The sequence below is a fragment of the Exophiala mesophila genome (assembly GCF_000836275.1).
Source record: "Exophiala mesophila strain CBS 40295 unplaced genomic scaffold supercont1.3, whole genome shotgun sequence".
Taxonomy (NCBI): Eukaryota; Fungi; Ascomycota; class Eurotiomycetes; order Chaetothyriales; family Herpotrichiellaceae; genus Exophiala; species Exophiala mesophila.
Window position 1 is genome coordinate 378525 of NW_015622506.1, and position 14925 is coordinate 393449.

Sequence of the window (14925 nt, forward strand, 5' to 3'; positions counted from 1 at the left end):
AATAGAGGGGAGGACAACACGGTCGGCGAAGGCTAGATGGAAGACGGTAGGAGAGGAGGGTGATAGGAGTGGCCCTTGGGTTTCTGTTACTGAAGGTGTCGCGACATGGCCTTGACCAGATATTTGATGCTCAAGTGGCCGCGATGAGGTTGCTTGAAGCTTTGACGAACGTGGAAGGTGGATGTTGGTCTCGACTGAAAGAGGAAGGAACGAGTGGTGTGTCTACAGTACAAGCTGCAAAGTGCAAGTGCGGAGGCGGGACACCCACATCGCAACTTCCCCAACTTTCTGCCCCACGTGATCGCCCGGCGAGCCTCGTCCCCATCGCCTTCGCCTTCGCAGTGTTCCATCTTCTTCATTCAGGCTTCCAGTCCAACCTCCTTCTTCATATCGACGAGGTTGAAGGATTTACTGAGATGCCACTGACCTATTGGAACGATGCGAGGGTCTCCGATTTGTTCAAACCCCCGTCGTTTCCAGTACCTAATATTGCGATCTAGCTCAATGGCGACGCTCACCCATAACGAGATGGAATTCCCACTACTCATCTGGAGTAATCGGTCCTGCAATGCAGCGAGGCATTGTTCGACAAAACCCTTGCTGCGATACTCTGGGCTCACTTCTGATGCAGCAGGGCCTATTTGCCAGTGAAGACATCCAAGTTGTGAGTCGAATGCTGTTGGGTGTGCCTTTTCCGGCCAGGGTTTCGCTCCCACCATCGCAATAGGAAGCTGCTTGTTCCACATATCTTGGACGACAGCACAGATACCAAATTCACCAAGCGATTCTGTCAAATCATTGACGCCCGAGAAGCGATCCAGAAATCCATCGTCCCCATCATGCTTATAGACCTCGTTGATCATAACAAGCAATGGCTCTAGAATGCTGTCGCCGAGGAGCTCTCTCGTGGTCAAGACTCGTAAGGAGAACTGTGTCGCCATTTTGTGATAGAAGGTAAGAAGAGAAGAGTGGGTATGACTTCAAGGCTAGGGGAACTTCATTTCTCAAAAACCCATACGGAAATCTGCCATGTAGTTTCAATTACTTGTCTAGTTTTTTCAATGTCGTATCCGGACCCTAGAGCCCTTGTGCATGTATCTTAAACATTTTATCATTGATGACGTGACATTCGCGAATCCAAAGATTTGTCCCCACCATAATCGCGCTATCACGTGACTCGCCTTTCTCCTCCCTCCAACGTCCAACATTTCTTTCAGCTTTCAATCATTATCTCGACTCCCAGCCAGCCACTACCTCCTCCTCTATCGACCTACCAAGACTCCTCCCTGTACTATACCTTCTCTGACTAGCGACAACATTTGTACTTTTACTCCTTCAAGTCCAGCGCCTTCCACTCCGATCCCTTCAACCAGGTTCATCCCTCGAGATATCCAACCCTTGTCTCCTTAGTCACCTACGATGTGCCTGCCCTGAGCAGACATGGGTGCGTCCTCCGACGATAGATACGGTGTGGTCCTGGATGCAGGTTCATCTGGGACTCGAGTATACGTGTATAAATGGGAAGACAGTTCCGCTGCAAGACAAGACCCCTCAACCCTCCACACCCTTCCAGTACTCAAAACTAAGGACAAATGGACCAAGAAAGTTCATCCTGGTGTTTCGACCTTTGGCGACAACCCGGAGGATGTTGGCCACGACCACCTTAAGAAACTCCTCAAACATGCTCTCGACCACGTCCCCAAGAAAGCCGTCCCCGATACACCTATATTTCTCCTCGCCACGGCGGGTATGCGTCTTCTCCCCGAACACCAACAGTCCAGTCTTCTACGCAACATCTGCTCATATATTCGCTCTGAAACCAAATTTCTACTACCAGATTGTGATTTGCACATACAAGTAATACCAGGCGAAACAGAAGGATTATATGGTTGGCTTGCTGCAAATTATCTGGTAGGCGGATTTGACAACAAGGAGGATCACGACCATGGTAAAGGCCATCATACGTATGGCTTCCTGGATATGGGCGGCGCATCCGCCCAGATCGCATTTGCACCTAATTCCACCGAGGCCGAAAAGCATGCCAATGATTTGACCTTGTTAAGATTGCGGACCAATGATGGCGTCCCTCAAGAGCACCGAGTTTTTGTTACCACGTGGCTAGGATTCGGAGCCAACGAGGCAAGGAGGCGCTATATCGATGACCTAGAACAGTCATACGGTGTCGATGGCATTAAGGAACTTCCTGATCCTTGTTTACCTCATGACCTCCGCATGACTCTCGATGGAACCATTTTATCGGACGATAAAGATGCACCTTCAGATGAACACATCCTACTCGGGACTGGCCAATTCGACGAATGCCTCAAGAGGACCTTCCCACTGTTAGAGAAAGACGTCCCCTGCCCGGACGAACCCTGCCTTGTCAACGGAGTCCATGTCCCCGCGATTGATTTCGATGTCAACCATTTCATCGGTATCAGTGAATACTGGCACACGACTCATGAGATTTTTGAATTGGCGCACAAGGACAAGTCATACGATTTCAACACATATCAGACCCGAGTTAAAGAATTTTGCGAACAGGATTGGTCCGTCATCGAAAAGGGCGTAGATGACCACACCTGGGGGAAGGATGTTGACGAACACACCGCGCTCGAGGTCTGTTTCAAAGCCAGCTGGTTGATTAATATGTTACATGACGGCATCGGCATTCCACGCGTTGGTCTGGAAGACACCTCGTCAACCAACAAGAACGGAACGACGGAACTGATCGAAAGTGGCAAAGATAAGGGATTCCTGGACCCGTTCCAGGCCGTCAATAAGATCAAATCCACCGAAGTCAGCTGGACTATGGGCAAAATCTTGCTGTACGCCTCAGCTAGTATCCCCGCGGCCCATGATGGCGATCTCCCTGTCGGTTTTGGCTCCAACGTGCCCGGCATCCCTAAAGATTTCCAATACCCCAGCGGTGGACGGCTTCAAGATGTTCCTGACTATACACCGACACCAACACCGCCTCAAGATGATTCAAGCCAAAGTATCACTGATCGCGTCCATTCAACCCTTTTCAAATCCGACTCGCCACACCGGCTTCCTGGCTTTATATTCTTCCTCTTAATCCTCATCATCGCAACTTTTTACTTGTGCGGACGCGATCGACGTGCAAGAATTCGAAATTTCTTCTTCGGCCCGACCTCACCTAGCTCCAAGAACAAACCAAGCGGCCCATTCTCATTCCTCGACAAATTACTCGGCCGACGTCGACGAGTCGGCCGCTTCGACATTGAAGACACCGCTGCTGAGACACGTCTATACAACGACGCCGACGATTTCGAACTTGGCAATATGTCCTCCTCTTCAGACGACGAACTCCCCGTTGATGCGTCTGATGCATTTGGCATGAAATCCAAGCCTAAATCGTCCATGCCCAACCCCACTTCTCGACCTAGCCCGAGACGTGGCCATAGTGGCCGTCTAACGCCCGTCGCTAGCGCAATGGATCGTCGTGGTTTAGTCGTCCGTACTGAAAGTCGCGAACAACTTGGTGGTGATGGTGCGTTGGGGTCTGTTTCTGCAAATGGTCGGATTGTCAGTCGTAGTGCAAGTCCCGAACAGGCACGGTGATACGCAGATGTACTTTATGTCTCACTCATGGCTTGGCTCGATAGGGACAATGAGAAGAAAGAAGTCGTCGATTCTTGTGCGCCTGTCTCACTCTATAGCTTCTGTGGTCTCGCATCGCAATACTTTTTCTTTGCGACGGCGCCACGCCTCCCGCACCCTGTATAGCTAGAACAATGATGTATTTTAGCGTGTCTAGGAAATTCCACAACCACTTCAAGTTCATGGGAGATACATAAACATCAATCTATACCTCCTGAGCTGGGATGATAGTAGTAGGTACAGGTATATGAGCATCTAACGCTATTCATGACGAACAAAATTCCACCTCATTTTTAAGTCGTCGCATGGTATACTGTACAGATAATGGCATCTGTATAAATGCGAAGCCTCAACCTCAGGTATCTACAAAGCGGGCTTCTGAACCACACGTCCCTGGACATGAATCCAAAGTATACAGATATCGGCTCTTTCAATCGCCATCCAACCATATCCTCGCTGCTGCTTTCCAGTCTTACTGCTACCAGCACCGTCGTTAATCTCCTGAAGAGCCGCGACGATCGGCTCCCTTCTTTGGCAAGTTCAAACTCAATGTCACGCCCACTGGCTCAGGCAAATTGAATTCAGGTATGTCTGATCCCATGACTCCATCTTCTTCTCCAACTGGTTCGCGAATTGGTCGAAGTAACGTACTGCTGGTTCCTCCGCTGCGTCGCTTTTCTCCTGCGCCCGCCGCGCCCACACCAGATCCATTTCCTGTTGTTGCCCCACTGCCAACGACAGGTAGGGTGGCGGTAACCTCTTTGAAAAATGCTTCTAGACGTTCTCGATCACGGCAGAAGCTTTCGAGGTCATCTTTGATCTGTTCTGGCGTCACATAGTGTGAGAATCCCGTGGCAGCCAATGCTCGGCGAGACCCAAAAGTGTCGGCAATCACTCCGGGATAAGGGCTTGATGACGGCTGCGCATAATCGACAGCAGTCGAAGAGGAATTGGCGCTGGCACTCGGTGACACCACAGAAGCAATGCTGACCGGTCGAGTACGAGGACTGGAGAACGGTCCAAACCGAGGTGACGCAACGTTGAGGCCAATGATGCCAGACGCAGACATGTTTGTTGGACCTTGCATCTGTGCATTCGCTGGTGTTTTCATAGCCCCTAAATTGCCGTTGTGTGGAGCCATCGAACTATTGTTGTTCGGGGCCCGAAGCATGTTTGACGATGCGAGATCCCGTGGAGCATCTTTCTTAACATGTCCACCCTTTGATGATTCCTTATTTCCCGCAAGCCTGGAGTTATACAACCGGTTGGCCAACAGCAAAATGTCCCCTTCATCTGTGATTTGTGCCAAGATCACACCACTGCGATGCACGAATTGTGTATATCGATATTCGAGCTTTCCCCAAGAATATGCGATCTCCACATTTTGGGGGAATTCGCCGATACCTTCAATGTCAAGAACAAAGTTGAAGTGCTTTAGCAGTGCTTTTTGGTAGAGGTGAATATCCGAACTGAGTGCGGGTTGGGGGCCAAATGAAGTCGCGGTAAAGTAAACGTTGCCAGTGACAGTGCCGGTACGTTTCGGAGGCTCAACCGCGAGCTTGATGCGATAGTATGCACGGAAAGGCTCGGTCTCAGGCACCTTGCTTGCTTCTGCAATAGGAACTTCGACGAGTTTGAGTCCATATTTTTCTGCTTGGGTGGTCCAAGTGAGTATTGCATCATCGACCAATTTTGAGGTTACATTCAGCCAGGAGAGTTCGAGATGATAGCAATTTTCTGGGTTATGAAGGCGGTCGTAGTGGAGGTTTATCACCTCGGGTCGATTGGATCGTTTGCGGTGATCGACATCGATACGAATCATCTTCGAAAGTGTGATCGACCGTCGCTTCTTCTCAGACCCTAGACCCTTAGTGATTTCTGACGCTGAGTTGTGGGCTTGACCTTGAGATACAAGATTAGACCCAGAACGCGATCGGCCAGTAAGAAACTCGCGAGAAGGATTCTCGTTCAAGGGAGTGGCAGGAAATGATCGATCAGACTTGCGGCTTGAGGGAAACCAGGATTGTCGCGGTTCTGATCGTTGAAAGCGCCAATCTGGGTTGATGGAGTAGAAGTAATTGCCGTCTTTGAACCTGTGTCGACTGTTGACATGCTCGAAGAGTTTTTCCTTCATCAAATCGTTGCCAAATTCTACCGCTTCTTCACGGGTGTCAATATCTCGGAAATTGTGCACGAGCCAATTTGTAAAGTCTTCTCCCTGGAAACAACTGTAATGAAGTCGCAAGTGCCACCGTCGGTTCTTGATTTCAATGCCCGTTTCGCCCTGAATGGCCTGGGCGAGTTTTGTCATGTTGAATGTGTCCCTCTCAAATTGCTCCTCTTCTGGCAGAAGCCGCGTTGGTTGAGATTCACCCGCTTCTTCGGCAGCCAACAACTTGTCCAATTCTGTTGCGACCAATTCCGATGGGTTGAGCGTTTCTATTGTTATCCTCAACGGGTTTTTATCTTTGTTTTTCATATTGCTGATGCGATTGTGAGCGGGTCTCCTATCTTCTGGGGGCAGGTATCGAGCTTTCTGCCACATCTGCGTCAGTATGCGAATCCCTCGTAGGTGGATTTCTTCTTCATTCTCGTCGCTATCTGCTGCAGTCGGCCTCCAGCTATTAGTTGGAGGTTGAACAGGTATCAACACAAAGCGGGCGCGCCAGAAGCGGAGTTTTTTGGCATCAATATCAGACTGCTTCTTTGAGTCAGCAAGATAAGCATCGGCCTGCTCCCATGGATATTGTTCCGCAAACCCGCCAAATTGCATTTCTCGAATTTTGTAAGTAGGTGACAGGATTGTTCGAATATTGGGTCGATAGATTATTTGTACAGGGAAAGGTGGCTGGACCATACGCTGCTTGCGAACATATTTGAAAACGCGGATACGGTCTGCTTCCTGCAGGGATATCTTTTGAATCGTATTGCCCATCGACATGAAGATGAAGACACCGTCCGGACGGACGAGATTAGGCGTGAAAAAGGAGGAGCTATCACATGATCCAGGACCGACAGCATCCACGAGGGCCGAGCCAACGACCAACTGGTACCCGTGAGCAAATCTCAAAGCCAACATTTCTCGAAGAAGGGTATCGCGTGATTCCGGGACCTCCTGAAGATCGTCATGCTCAACGAGAGAAAGGTCGTAGGTGCTCATTTCATAATCCGTCTCGAGCCCTTGCTTGGAAGGAAAGTCTTCAGTAGTAAGGGGAACCGACGCAGGTGTGCACAGTGAGCGCCATTTCACCGTGGCTGCGCGGGGCTTGCGTGGATAAAGATGCTGCCATCTTCCAAAAGTCGATTCCCTTTCAGGATGTCGTTTCAAGGGGTTAGAGGCATTGACATTGCGGATAGATACTAAATTACTGCGTGGAATGGAGCTCGCGAGTGAAGTGGCCATCCAGCTATCGGGACGGCCAAGGCTGCTAGAGAAGCATTCGCTACTTAGTCCAGACGACGTTGTTGAATCCGAGTCCGATTCTCGGTCATCCTGAAGTTCGATCTCACGTGGATCGAGTGACGTGGGTATCACCTTGGACGGAGGCTGCCTTTCTCGAGAGTCGTCTTTGTCGTCGTGACTTTTGCGTATGATGGCATTGATCGATATAGGCTTTGATGGTGTTCCAGTCGCTTTGCTGTGTGGGTTTGTCGGCATTCTCGAGAGAGGGGAGACTTCGTCAATACTCATGTCTCCAATGGTGCTCTTCATAGACACTGATCGGATGCTTGCAGCTGATGTTGCCACCGTAGGCCGAGAATGGCCAGGGTCCCTCAACAAGGGATGGGCCTGGGCGTTGGTGACGTTGACCTCAGTGCTTGCTATTGACCGTATGGGAGGAGCTAGTCCACGCAGAGAATAGTTCAAGTTCCGATTCACTCTAGGAACTTCCGGGCTTTGACTTTGTTTCAATGGGGTCGATGCGTCCGCCGAGGCAAGAGAAGGCAGTTGTGGTCTGAATGGCGAGTTCAAAGTCTTCTTGGTTAGAGACTTTTTGGCAGGTGATAGAGTTATAGACTCTTCCACTGTTGTTGGTTCCTTCTTGGAATCTTTCCTGGTCTTGGAGGCTTTTGCTGAGACACCAGGTAGACCAGAACCTGGCCGTGAAATAGAGAGCTTGTTTGTATGTGGCGGTTGCATAACAAAAAGGCCCGCATCGTAAGAGTCCATGCGGTCGAAGACGTCGCCCAGCGCTTTTGCATGACTTGATAGTAACCCCTGTCTCGAATATGACAAGCCTTCACTTTGCCGCCGGTGGCGAGACAAGGTTGGCGAATGGGATAAACTACGGCTCCCGCTCGAGCGCTTACTTTTAGACCTGAGACGTGTAGTGGGTGGTGGACGACTTGAAGTCTGAGTTTCACTCATGTAGGGAATACTCATGTCCGCCATGCCGAGCTCCATGAGACCCATCATCTGCACTTCGTACATCCTCACACGAGGTTGAAACCGTCCTTTCTTTGTTTTCTTGGGACCAAGCTTGTCCCGCAAGTCATCGTCGAGCAGCTTCTGATCCTCAAAGTCAGGTTCACCAGACCAGTAAGAAAGATCAATCCACTGTGGAATTCCGTAATGCCAGGCTTGGACAAGCTCGCGGCTCTGTGCCGACATGAAACTCGTAAGATAGCGAGTGCCATTGGACGCAATGGAAGACAACGCAGGAGATAGCTTCCGGGGTTGTGATATATCAGCATGATAGGGACCGGGCCCTGACCTGAGAGGACTTGCTGAGAGTGCTGCCAGTGCTGGACTGAGGTTCTTTCCATCATTTGCAGTAGGATTGCCGTATTTGAATAAGGGTACGGAATGGAGAGGCATCTTGGACAGACAAACAACATCTATGCCAACACCGTTATTGGTCAATGTCTCCGAGGTTAAGTTCAACAAGTCCCGATTGACCTCGAAGACACCAGTTCCAGCTGTGACGACAGCGATGGAGACGCCTGTTCTGATCAAGTCTCTGTCCACGTAATCGTTTGAAAACTGCGAACAGGCAATGTTGATTGCCTCCAGGATATTGCCTTTGAGCGCTGTGCTCGGTCTCCCTGCTATTCGAGTCGCCTTTGGCTCTTTGTCCTCGAGGTCAGGAGTAACGGCGGTATGTAACGAGATATCTCTCAAGAAGACACGAAAGTCCTTTTTTAATTCATTCAAGATCAGGGTCCACTGGGCGCTGGCCATATCTGTCACAACCACTCTGTAAAAGTCTTGGTATTGGCGAGACGTCATGTTGGCAGTTCCAGACTGTTGCTCTACCTCCAATCTTCTGTCCTTGTTCCTCGCGAGATCGATGTGATCGTACTCCAACCGGCCGAAGAGAACGATGCTGACAAGATGGTGAACATCGAGTTCAGTCCAACGTTTGAAGAGGTCAGGGAGGAAGCCGTTGATAACGCGGTTGAACATGATCTCGCCACTGCCTTCCGAGTCGAAGTCCCACATTTCACTGGACATTTGGACAAATAGGACGTAACGAGCTGCCTCGCTGCGGAAGACGGGAATTGTCGTGCCTGAGAAGTATCCGGTGGGCACTTTATGACTGTTGACGTGTATGGATTTGACGGTCAGTTTAATGCTACCGAGAAAGGTGATTTTCTGCCCCGAATAGATGGTCTTGCCGGCAAGTTCTTGTCCAACAAGTCGCCACATGTCTGAGCGGGCAATGTAAGCATCTCTGAAGCTCAACTCGACGTGAGAAGCAGTGTGTTGTTCTAGAGATGCCAGGGAAATGGAAACGGTAGAACGGGATCGAAGACCAAAGGCTGAAGCGATGTTGCTCTTAACCGAGACTTCTAAGTTGGCTTGCTTTGCTCTGAGTTCGGGTGGAGGGAATGTGGCGACACACAGATACCTGGCATTTGTGTCGAATCCATTTGCACTGAAGGCGTTGGAGGTGGGGGGCCGCCGCGAGTCTCGCGGCTCTCCCCCGGGGGACTGAAAATCACGAACTTCGGTGGGAGAATCCAATGGGGAGATCTCAACTAAATCTCCTTCCTCTATGCCTGTGCCTTCTAAGACAGACTTGCCGATCAAGACATCCTCGGTGGAAAATGCATCATCATGCACCCACAATGTTGCTGGGACGGACAATTCTGATGGAGCTTGTCGTGAACGAGTGGTGGACAGTGGTGTGACGACAGGGTTGGGTCTCACGGTCGAGCCGCTGCTGCTTCGACGACGACCTTTGCGGTTGAAGGCATTTGTAGGCATGGCTGAAAGGGAACAGGGGGGCTTTCCCTGATCACAAGGTCATATCAGAGAAGGGTGATGCTGGACATGGATCTCTCCCACAACGCATTAGAGGCTGCTGGGTTGTCATTATCGTTGAGCCAGTCGTCTATTAAAAGATATTGGTACGCGTTCAATGAGCAATTCATCAGATTCTCGGTGAAGATTTTGCAATCTTGAAGAATGTGGGTTGATGCTTGAGAGTTGGAAGGTGCGATGGACGATGGACGCGGAGTCCGCTGGGGATGCAAGAGCGAGTGGAGCAGAAGCGGAGGTCACGTGTGCCAGAACTTCTGGACGGAGTGCCAAGCCCAACGGTGTGTCACGTGCTCCACTACTACTCCTCTCCTCCATGACCTCCTTGTCTGCTTCATACCAATTCACAGGTTGCACGCGGAAAACAGGAAAACAAAAGGCATTATCGAAGAATGAATATCTAGTAATACATTGATTGGATCATATCGGGTATCTTCGCTAACCACAAGATTCTGCCAAAAAGACAAAAAGAGCCTCGTTCATCTCGCCCACCGTGTTGGTTCATCAGTCGTCATATGTACATATCACCATACACTTCGCGTTTCCACGTTCAACAGCCATTTCTTAACCCCTTCTCGCAACACGTTGTCCTGCTTCAGTTCTTGGGTGAGAACGACATCGTCAATTTGCATTCTGCCCTCGGTGTTTCGATGGTGCTTGGTCAGATCGTCGTTGACACTCTTGACAACCTCCTCCAAAGCACCCACCACTGCATGACGGCAGTCTGACTGTGAGAGGATCCCAGTGTGCGCATACTCTCTCGACTTGGCAGAGCCCGCAATGTCGAGAGGTTCAGATTTGATCGAGTCGCTGGTGCCTAGGGACACTGCTCTGGAGTGGGCCCTCGACGTGTTGACTGATTTATGCTTGACTGCTTCGCCTTCGTTCAAGACTCGCTCAATGGCATCAGTTAGGATCGCATCACAATCCATCACAGTCTCCACGATAAACTCTTCCGAATCGTTTTCCCTGGCTGTTCGCTGGCTCGTGTCGCCGTCAGTCGGGGTCTCGCGTAGTTGATGAGTGCTCTTCCTGTTCAAGCCATCAATGCTACCTGTCTTGCGTCGGAGTGTGAGACGCTGAATCGTAAATGTCCGCACATCAGCGAGAAGCGTTGTGCACACATTGACCCAACGGTCACCATTCTCGGCAATCTCCACAAACGAGTTGGAAATGTCATCAACCGGTGTCTGTTCCCGCAGCATGCTTTGCCTGACATCACGTTGCAAGTCCTTATAATATTTCAGACCTTGCAAGCTGAAATCCTCGTGATAGCGCTGGAGGTACCCTGCAACATTGACATTGCTCCTCTGATTCTTCTCAATCGTGTGGGACCTTGAACTACATGAGGACACAACTCCATCGCTGAAAACGGATGACGACTGATGATGCAAAGACGGAGGAATGGACGTGGTCCTATGGTCACTCCACCCTACAAAACCAGGCATGTTGATGTCAACATCGATCACACCATCTCTGTCGTCCACGGTCAGTCGAGGTGGCGCAGTCTCAGTGAGAGTCTCAGGCGCTCGCTTGGCAGCGACGGTGGCCGTCTCCTCGAAAACCTCAATGGATTGTTGCCCAAGAGAGTTGGCTTCACTGACCATCGACTCCAATGTGTTGTATTTGCGACGCTGGATAGGCACTGATGTTGGTGCATGCGGGCGGCGAGTTCTGAGGCTGCCGGAGCTGGGCTGCGGGGTTTCCTCCAAAGTTGGCGCGGGCAGCTCCTGTTTGCCCTTCCAGAGTCCACTGACATTGCTGATCAGTGAGCCCCATTTGGCAAATGATGGTGTCGCCAAAGTACTGCTAGTACTATCTCGGCGGAGTATACGGGCGAGATCAGCACTCGCCCCGGCCTCTTCACCGTCAGCAATCGCGTACTCTGGGAAATATCCGTCATGTTTGACGGTAAAGTGAGGCACTGGAGTTCCTGCATTAGGCGTGGCGGTCGAGCTAGTCGCGTTTGTTTTGTGCCGATGGCTCAGGCCTTCTCTGGGCGTCACAAGGGCTTGATGGCCATCATTCCTACCCTCGGCAATGATGTTGGCATGGGCAGATTGTGGGTCGGTCCGAAACGCCTTTCCAATGCCTCCAATGCTTCCACTGGACGAGGCACTGGTGGAAAGCCCGGTAACGTCACGCCGTGGGAATGTCAGAGTCCCATCTTTTGCCACGGTGTGGACGTGGCGGCGCGACTGGCTGTCAAAGAGACCTCTGCCGGCAGGAGACGAGGACATCATGTCCGGCGTCAGAAGGGGCGATCCAAAGTCAGCCCCAGATTTGAGCATTAGGCTAGCGTGTGAAGATCGAGGCAGAAAAGATGCCAGTAAGAAGATGAAGCGTCTTGCGGTAGAGCGATTATCACAGATGACCACTGTGCGAGAAGCTAGATTGTTTGGCCGGGATTTGCCCCGATTCATCGACTTGAATTGCTTGCGATACCAGTCTGGGCTCAATCTCTCAAGCCAATCGGTGTGACTGCCAAGGAAGGCGGTCAATAGGTTGAAGAGGAAGAAATTTTGCGGCTTGTTACCGCTAATACGCATGAGAATCCGCGCCTCGTCTAACCAGTGGCCACCATTATCGAGACCGAAGCCGGTCTGAACCCGAGGAACACGGAATGCGTAGGCCACGCGCCACAAGGTCTGTTTGATCAGAGACTGAAATTGGGCATTGCGGTTGATCACACAAGCTGTCTGGAGATAGACGTTGCGCTGATTGGTGCGTTGCTCGGCAGGTCCCTTGGGTGCCTTCGCAGCAGATGAGATGATGGCAAGATTCACCTGCTGAAGCAGGGCACTAACTTCTGCACGGGCTGCCTTCTCAACCACACGCAGACTTCGCAGGATGACGTCCCAATTACTAACAATGATATCGACACCTTTGTCGCTCAAGGTTGTGCTCGAATCGAGGGTTTGCAGATGTTCAGGGATGACTGACAAGAACTGCCATGGAGACATGTAGTCCGAGCCGTATGAATTGGGTGTGCCTGATGGGGTGAAGGATGCTCTGGATGACGGCCGAGCACCTGAAGTGCCGGGCCGGGTTTCAGGACCAGGGAGGTAGCAGATGAGGCCGACCGCGAAGATGGGGGTCTTCTTCTCCACAATCTTTGGTTTCTTCGCGATCGCTGGTAGATCATGGGGGTCCTGCGGCGACAATATCGGGCGGATACCGTCCAAGAGGTCCGTGGACGAACTTCTGTGTTGCCTGATGTCCTCCTGTGCGTCTGGCAAATTGATGGAGAACATGCGAGTGATCAAAATGGCGTCTCGGGGTTCGGACTCAATTTGTTTTGACGAAGCAAGTCTCCGATGAGTATAGATGGCTTGCGTAGCCGTACGAGAGCGAATGAGAGGAGTGCGCGTTTGGGCAGGACTGCCTGGGACGGCGGATGGGGTGCGCGGAGCAATGTCAGTGGGCGAACTGCGATCTCCGGGTAAGAAGTGCATCTTGGTGCTCGAGTCGAGTTTTGTGGCGCTGCTTACGCCAAACATACAATCGAGAACATTGCCAAGGTGATCTGTGGTTTCTGACTCCTTGGTCGTACCAAAGGAGGAAGTGCCCGATATGGTTGAACTCCGATTGCGGGCATGCTTGACTATGGGGATGGGGGCTTCGCCGCGTGAAGCAGAAGGGGTAGTGGGTGGCGAGACGTTGGATCGATGTGCGGAAGTAATAGCCGAGTCTGATGCCTGCGAGTCGAACAAGAGTAAGGGACGATCGTTAGCGCCAAAAACGTCCTGTGCAACAATGAGCTGTATGTCTTTTGCTTCGTTCAAGTCGAGGCCTGAGCTATCGTCGAAGGGTGTTGGGCGATGGGGAGGAGAACCAAATGGAGTGGTAGGCGGTGAGATGGAGTTCGGCCTTATATCAGGAGAGTGAAACTCGGGCCACAGCAAAGAGCGGGTGTGGGATTCATCGGTAATGCTTTCGAGGGGGTTCCCTTTCCCATAGCCTGGCAAGAGCCTCCCGAGCATCTTGACTGGAACGAAGCAGGTTTAGACCGTGGCGTGCGGTCGGCAGCGATAGTCAAGGATCAGGACAGAACAATCGACATGTGCCGGACTGGGAGGAGGGTAGAAGGGAGGGAGCGCAGTGGTCGAGAGCCGAGGGGGCGTTGCCGCAGGTGGATGAGCACACAAGACATCCTCCTGAGGCCAATGGGCGACCACAACCAGGTGAAAGAGAGATGGGATGAGGAGGTAGAAGTATAGAGACGAGACTAGGGTAGTTCCAACAAGATAAGGACGTTCGTCCGCTTGTCTGTCGCGGTTCTGACTTCATGAAGGACATCGAGGACGAAGATGAAGTTACGGTGAACGGTAGAGGCTAAACCTACTTGGGACTAGTATGGGATTTGATATCAAATTCGCGCCTTCTGATTCGGGATTCCCTCAACATCACCTCAACGTCTGTCCATCCATCAATCAACAATTCTCCATTACCAAGATATATCTTTGTCGTTCTTGTTGTATGTTGACGTCTAAATATCTCGGTCTTGTCCACGGGCTAGTTGTGCACCATTACAACGGCAGAGTTTGAGCTGAGTGCATCACTATCACAAGCCTCTGATTGGTGAACTGCACATGGAGTCCCATTTCTAGTCACTACTGATTCGGTATGTCAAACCCTGAAGCCTTTGAGAGACCCCGGGTACGGTGATTTCACTTCTAAGCAGAGGCGTTTTATCTGGCTTTGTTTCTCTGAACAGACACTATGGTCAGCTTAAAGCTGGGGTAGTGGAGATCTTCCTTTGTGAGAAGACTAGAATCAGCCTGGTCCCAGACAGCCTGCGACTCACCCGCACAGTCTTTGACATGAGCTCACCTTCCTTAACTGTTATCTCTGCTCTGGCCATCACCTCTCTGGAATCTGGCTTGTCTCAGCTATATTCTCACATATACTTCCTTTGCTTGCAATTCACACTACGATCTGAGTGAGCGAGTCAGTGAGTGAGTGGCACATGGCAATGCATGATGCACAGCATGGTTCGCAGGCCACATCGCATCGTCCACAAGTGGTCTTCCTGC

At 51.1% G+C, this 14925-nt stretch overlaps 4 protein-coding genes across 4 annotated transcripts; 1 reads left to right on the forward strand and 3 right to left on the reverse strand.

Moving 5' to 3' along the window:
* Positions 1 to 359: 359 nt before the first annotated feature.
* PV10_03806 (uncharacterized protein) lies at positions 360 to 941 on the reverse strand (the record flags this gene model as incomplete). The annotated part of the gene is made up of 1 exon (XM_016368301.1): positions 360 to 941. One exon carries the CDS (start codon positions 939 to 941, stop codon positions 360 to 362), a length of 582 nt encoding a protein of 193 aa, XP_016224089.1.
* A 299-nt stretch (positions 942 to 1240) lies between these two features.
* PV10_03807 (uncharacterized protein) lies at positions 1241 to 3789 on the forward strand. The gene has a single exon (XM_016368302.1). The coding sequence runs from the start codon at positions 1441 to 1443 to the stop codon at positions 3583 to 3585; it is 2145 nt and encodes a 714-aa protein (XP_016224090.1). The 5' UTR covers positions 1241 to 1440; the 3' UTR covers positions 3586 to 3789.
* A 104-nt stretch (positions 3790 to 3893) lies between these two features.
* PV10_03808 (uncharacterized protein) lies at positions 3894 to 9885 on the reverse strand. The gene has a single exon (XM_016368303.1). It carries the CDS (start codon positions 9833 to 9835, stop codon positions 4118 to 4120), a length of 5718 nt encoding a protein of 1905 aa, XP_016224091.1. The 5' UTR covers positions 9836 to 9885; the 3' UTR covers positions 3894 to 4117.
* A 390-nt stretch (positions 9886 to 10275) lies between these two features.
* PV10_03809 (uncharacterized protein) lies at positions 10276 to 14161 on the reverse strand. Its single transcript, XM_016368304.1, has one exon. The coding sequence runs from the start codon at positions 13870 to 13872 to the stop codon at positions 10414 to 10416; it is 3459 nt and encodes a 1152-aa protein (XP_016224092.1). The 5' UTR covers positions 13873 to 14161; the 3' UTR covers positions 10276 to 10413.
* Between the last annotated feature and the right edge of the window lie 764 nt (positions 14162 to 14925).

What these genes read in the sequence shown, in the direction of transcription:
- PV10_03809 (XM_016368304.1), bottom strand. Translation starts at nt 13,872, where the DNA reads ATGCTCGGGAGGCTCTTGCCAGGCTATGGGAAAGGGAACCCCCTCGAA.
- PV10_03807 (XM_016368302.1), top strand. Translation starts at nt 1,441, where the DNA reads ATGGGTGCGTCCTCCGACGATAGATACGGTGTGGTCCTGGATGCAGGT.
- PV10_03808 (XM_016368303.1), bottom strand. Translation starts at nt 9,835, where the DNA reads ATGCCTACAAATGCCTTCAACCGCAAAGGTCGTCGTCGAAGCAGCAGC.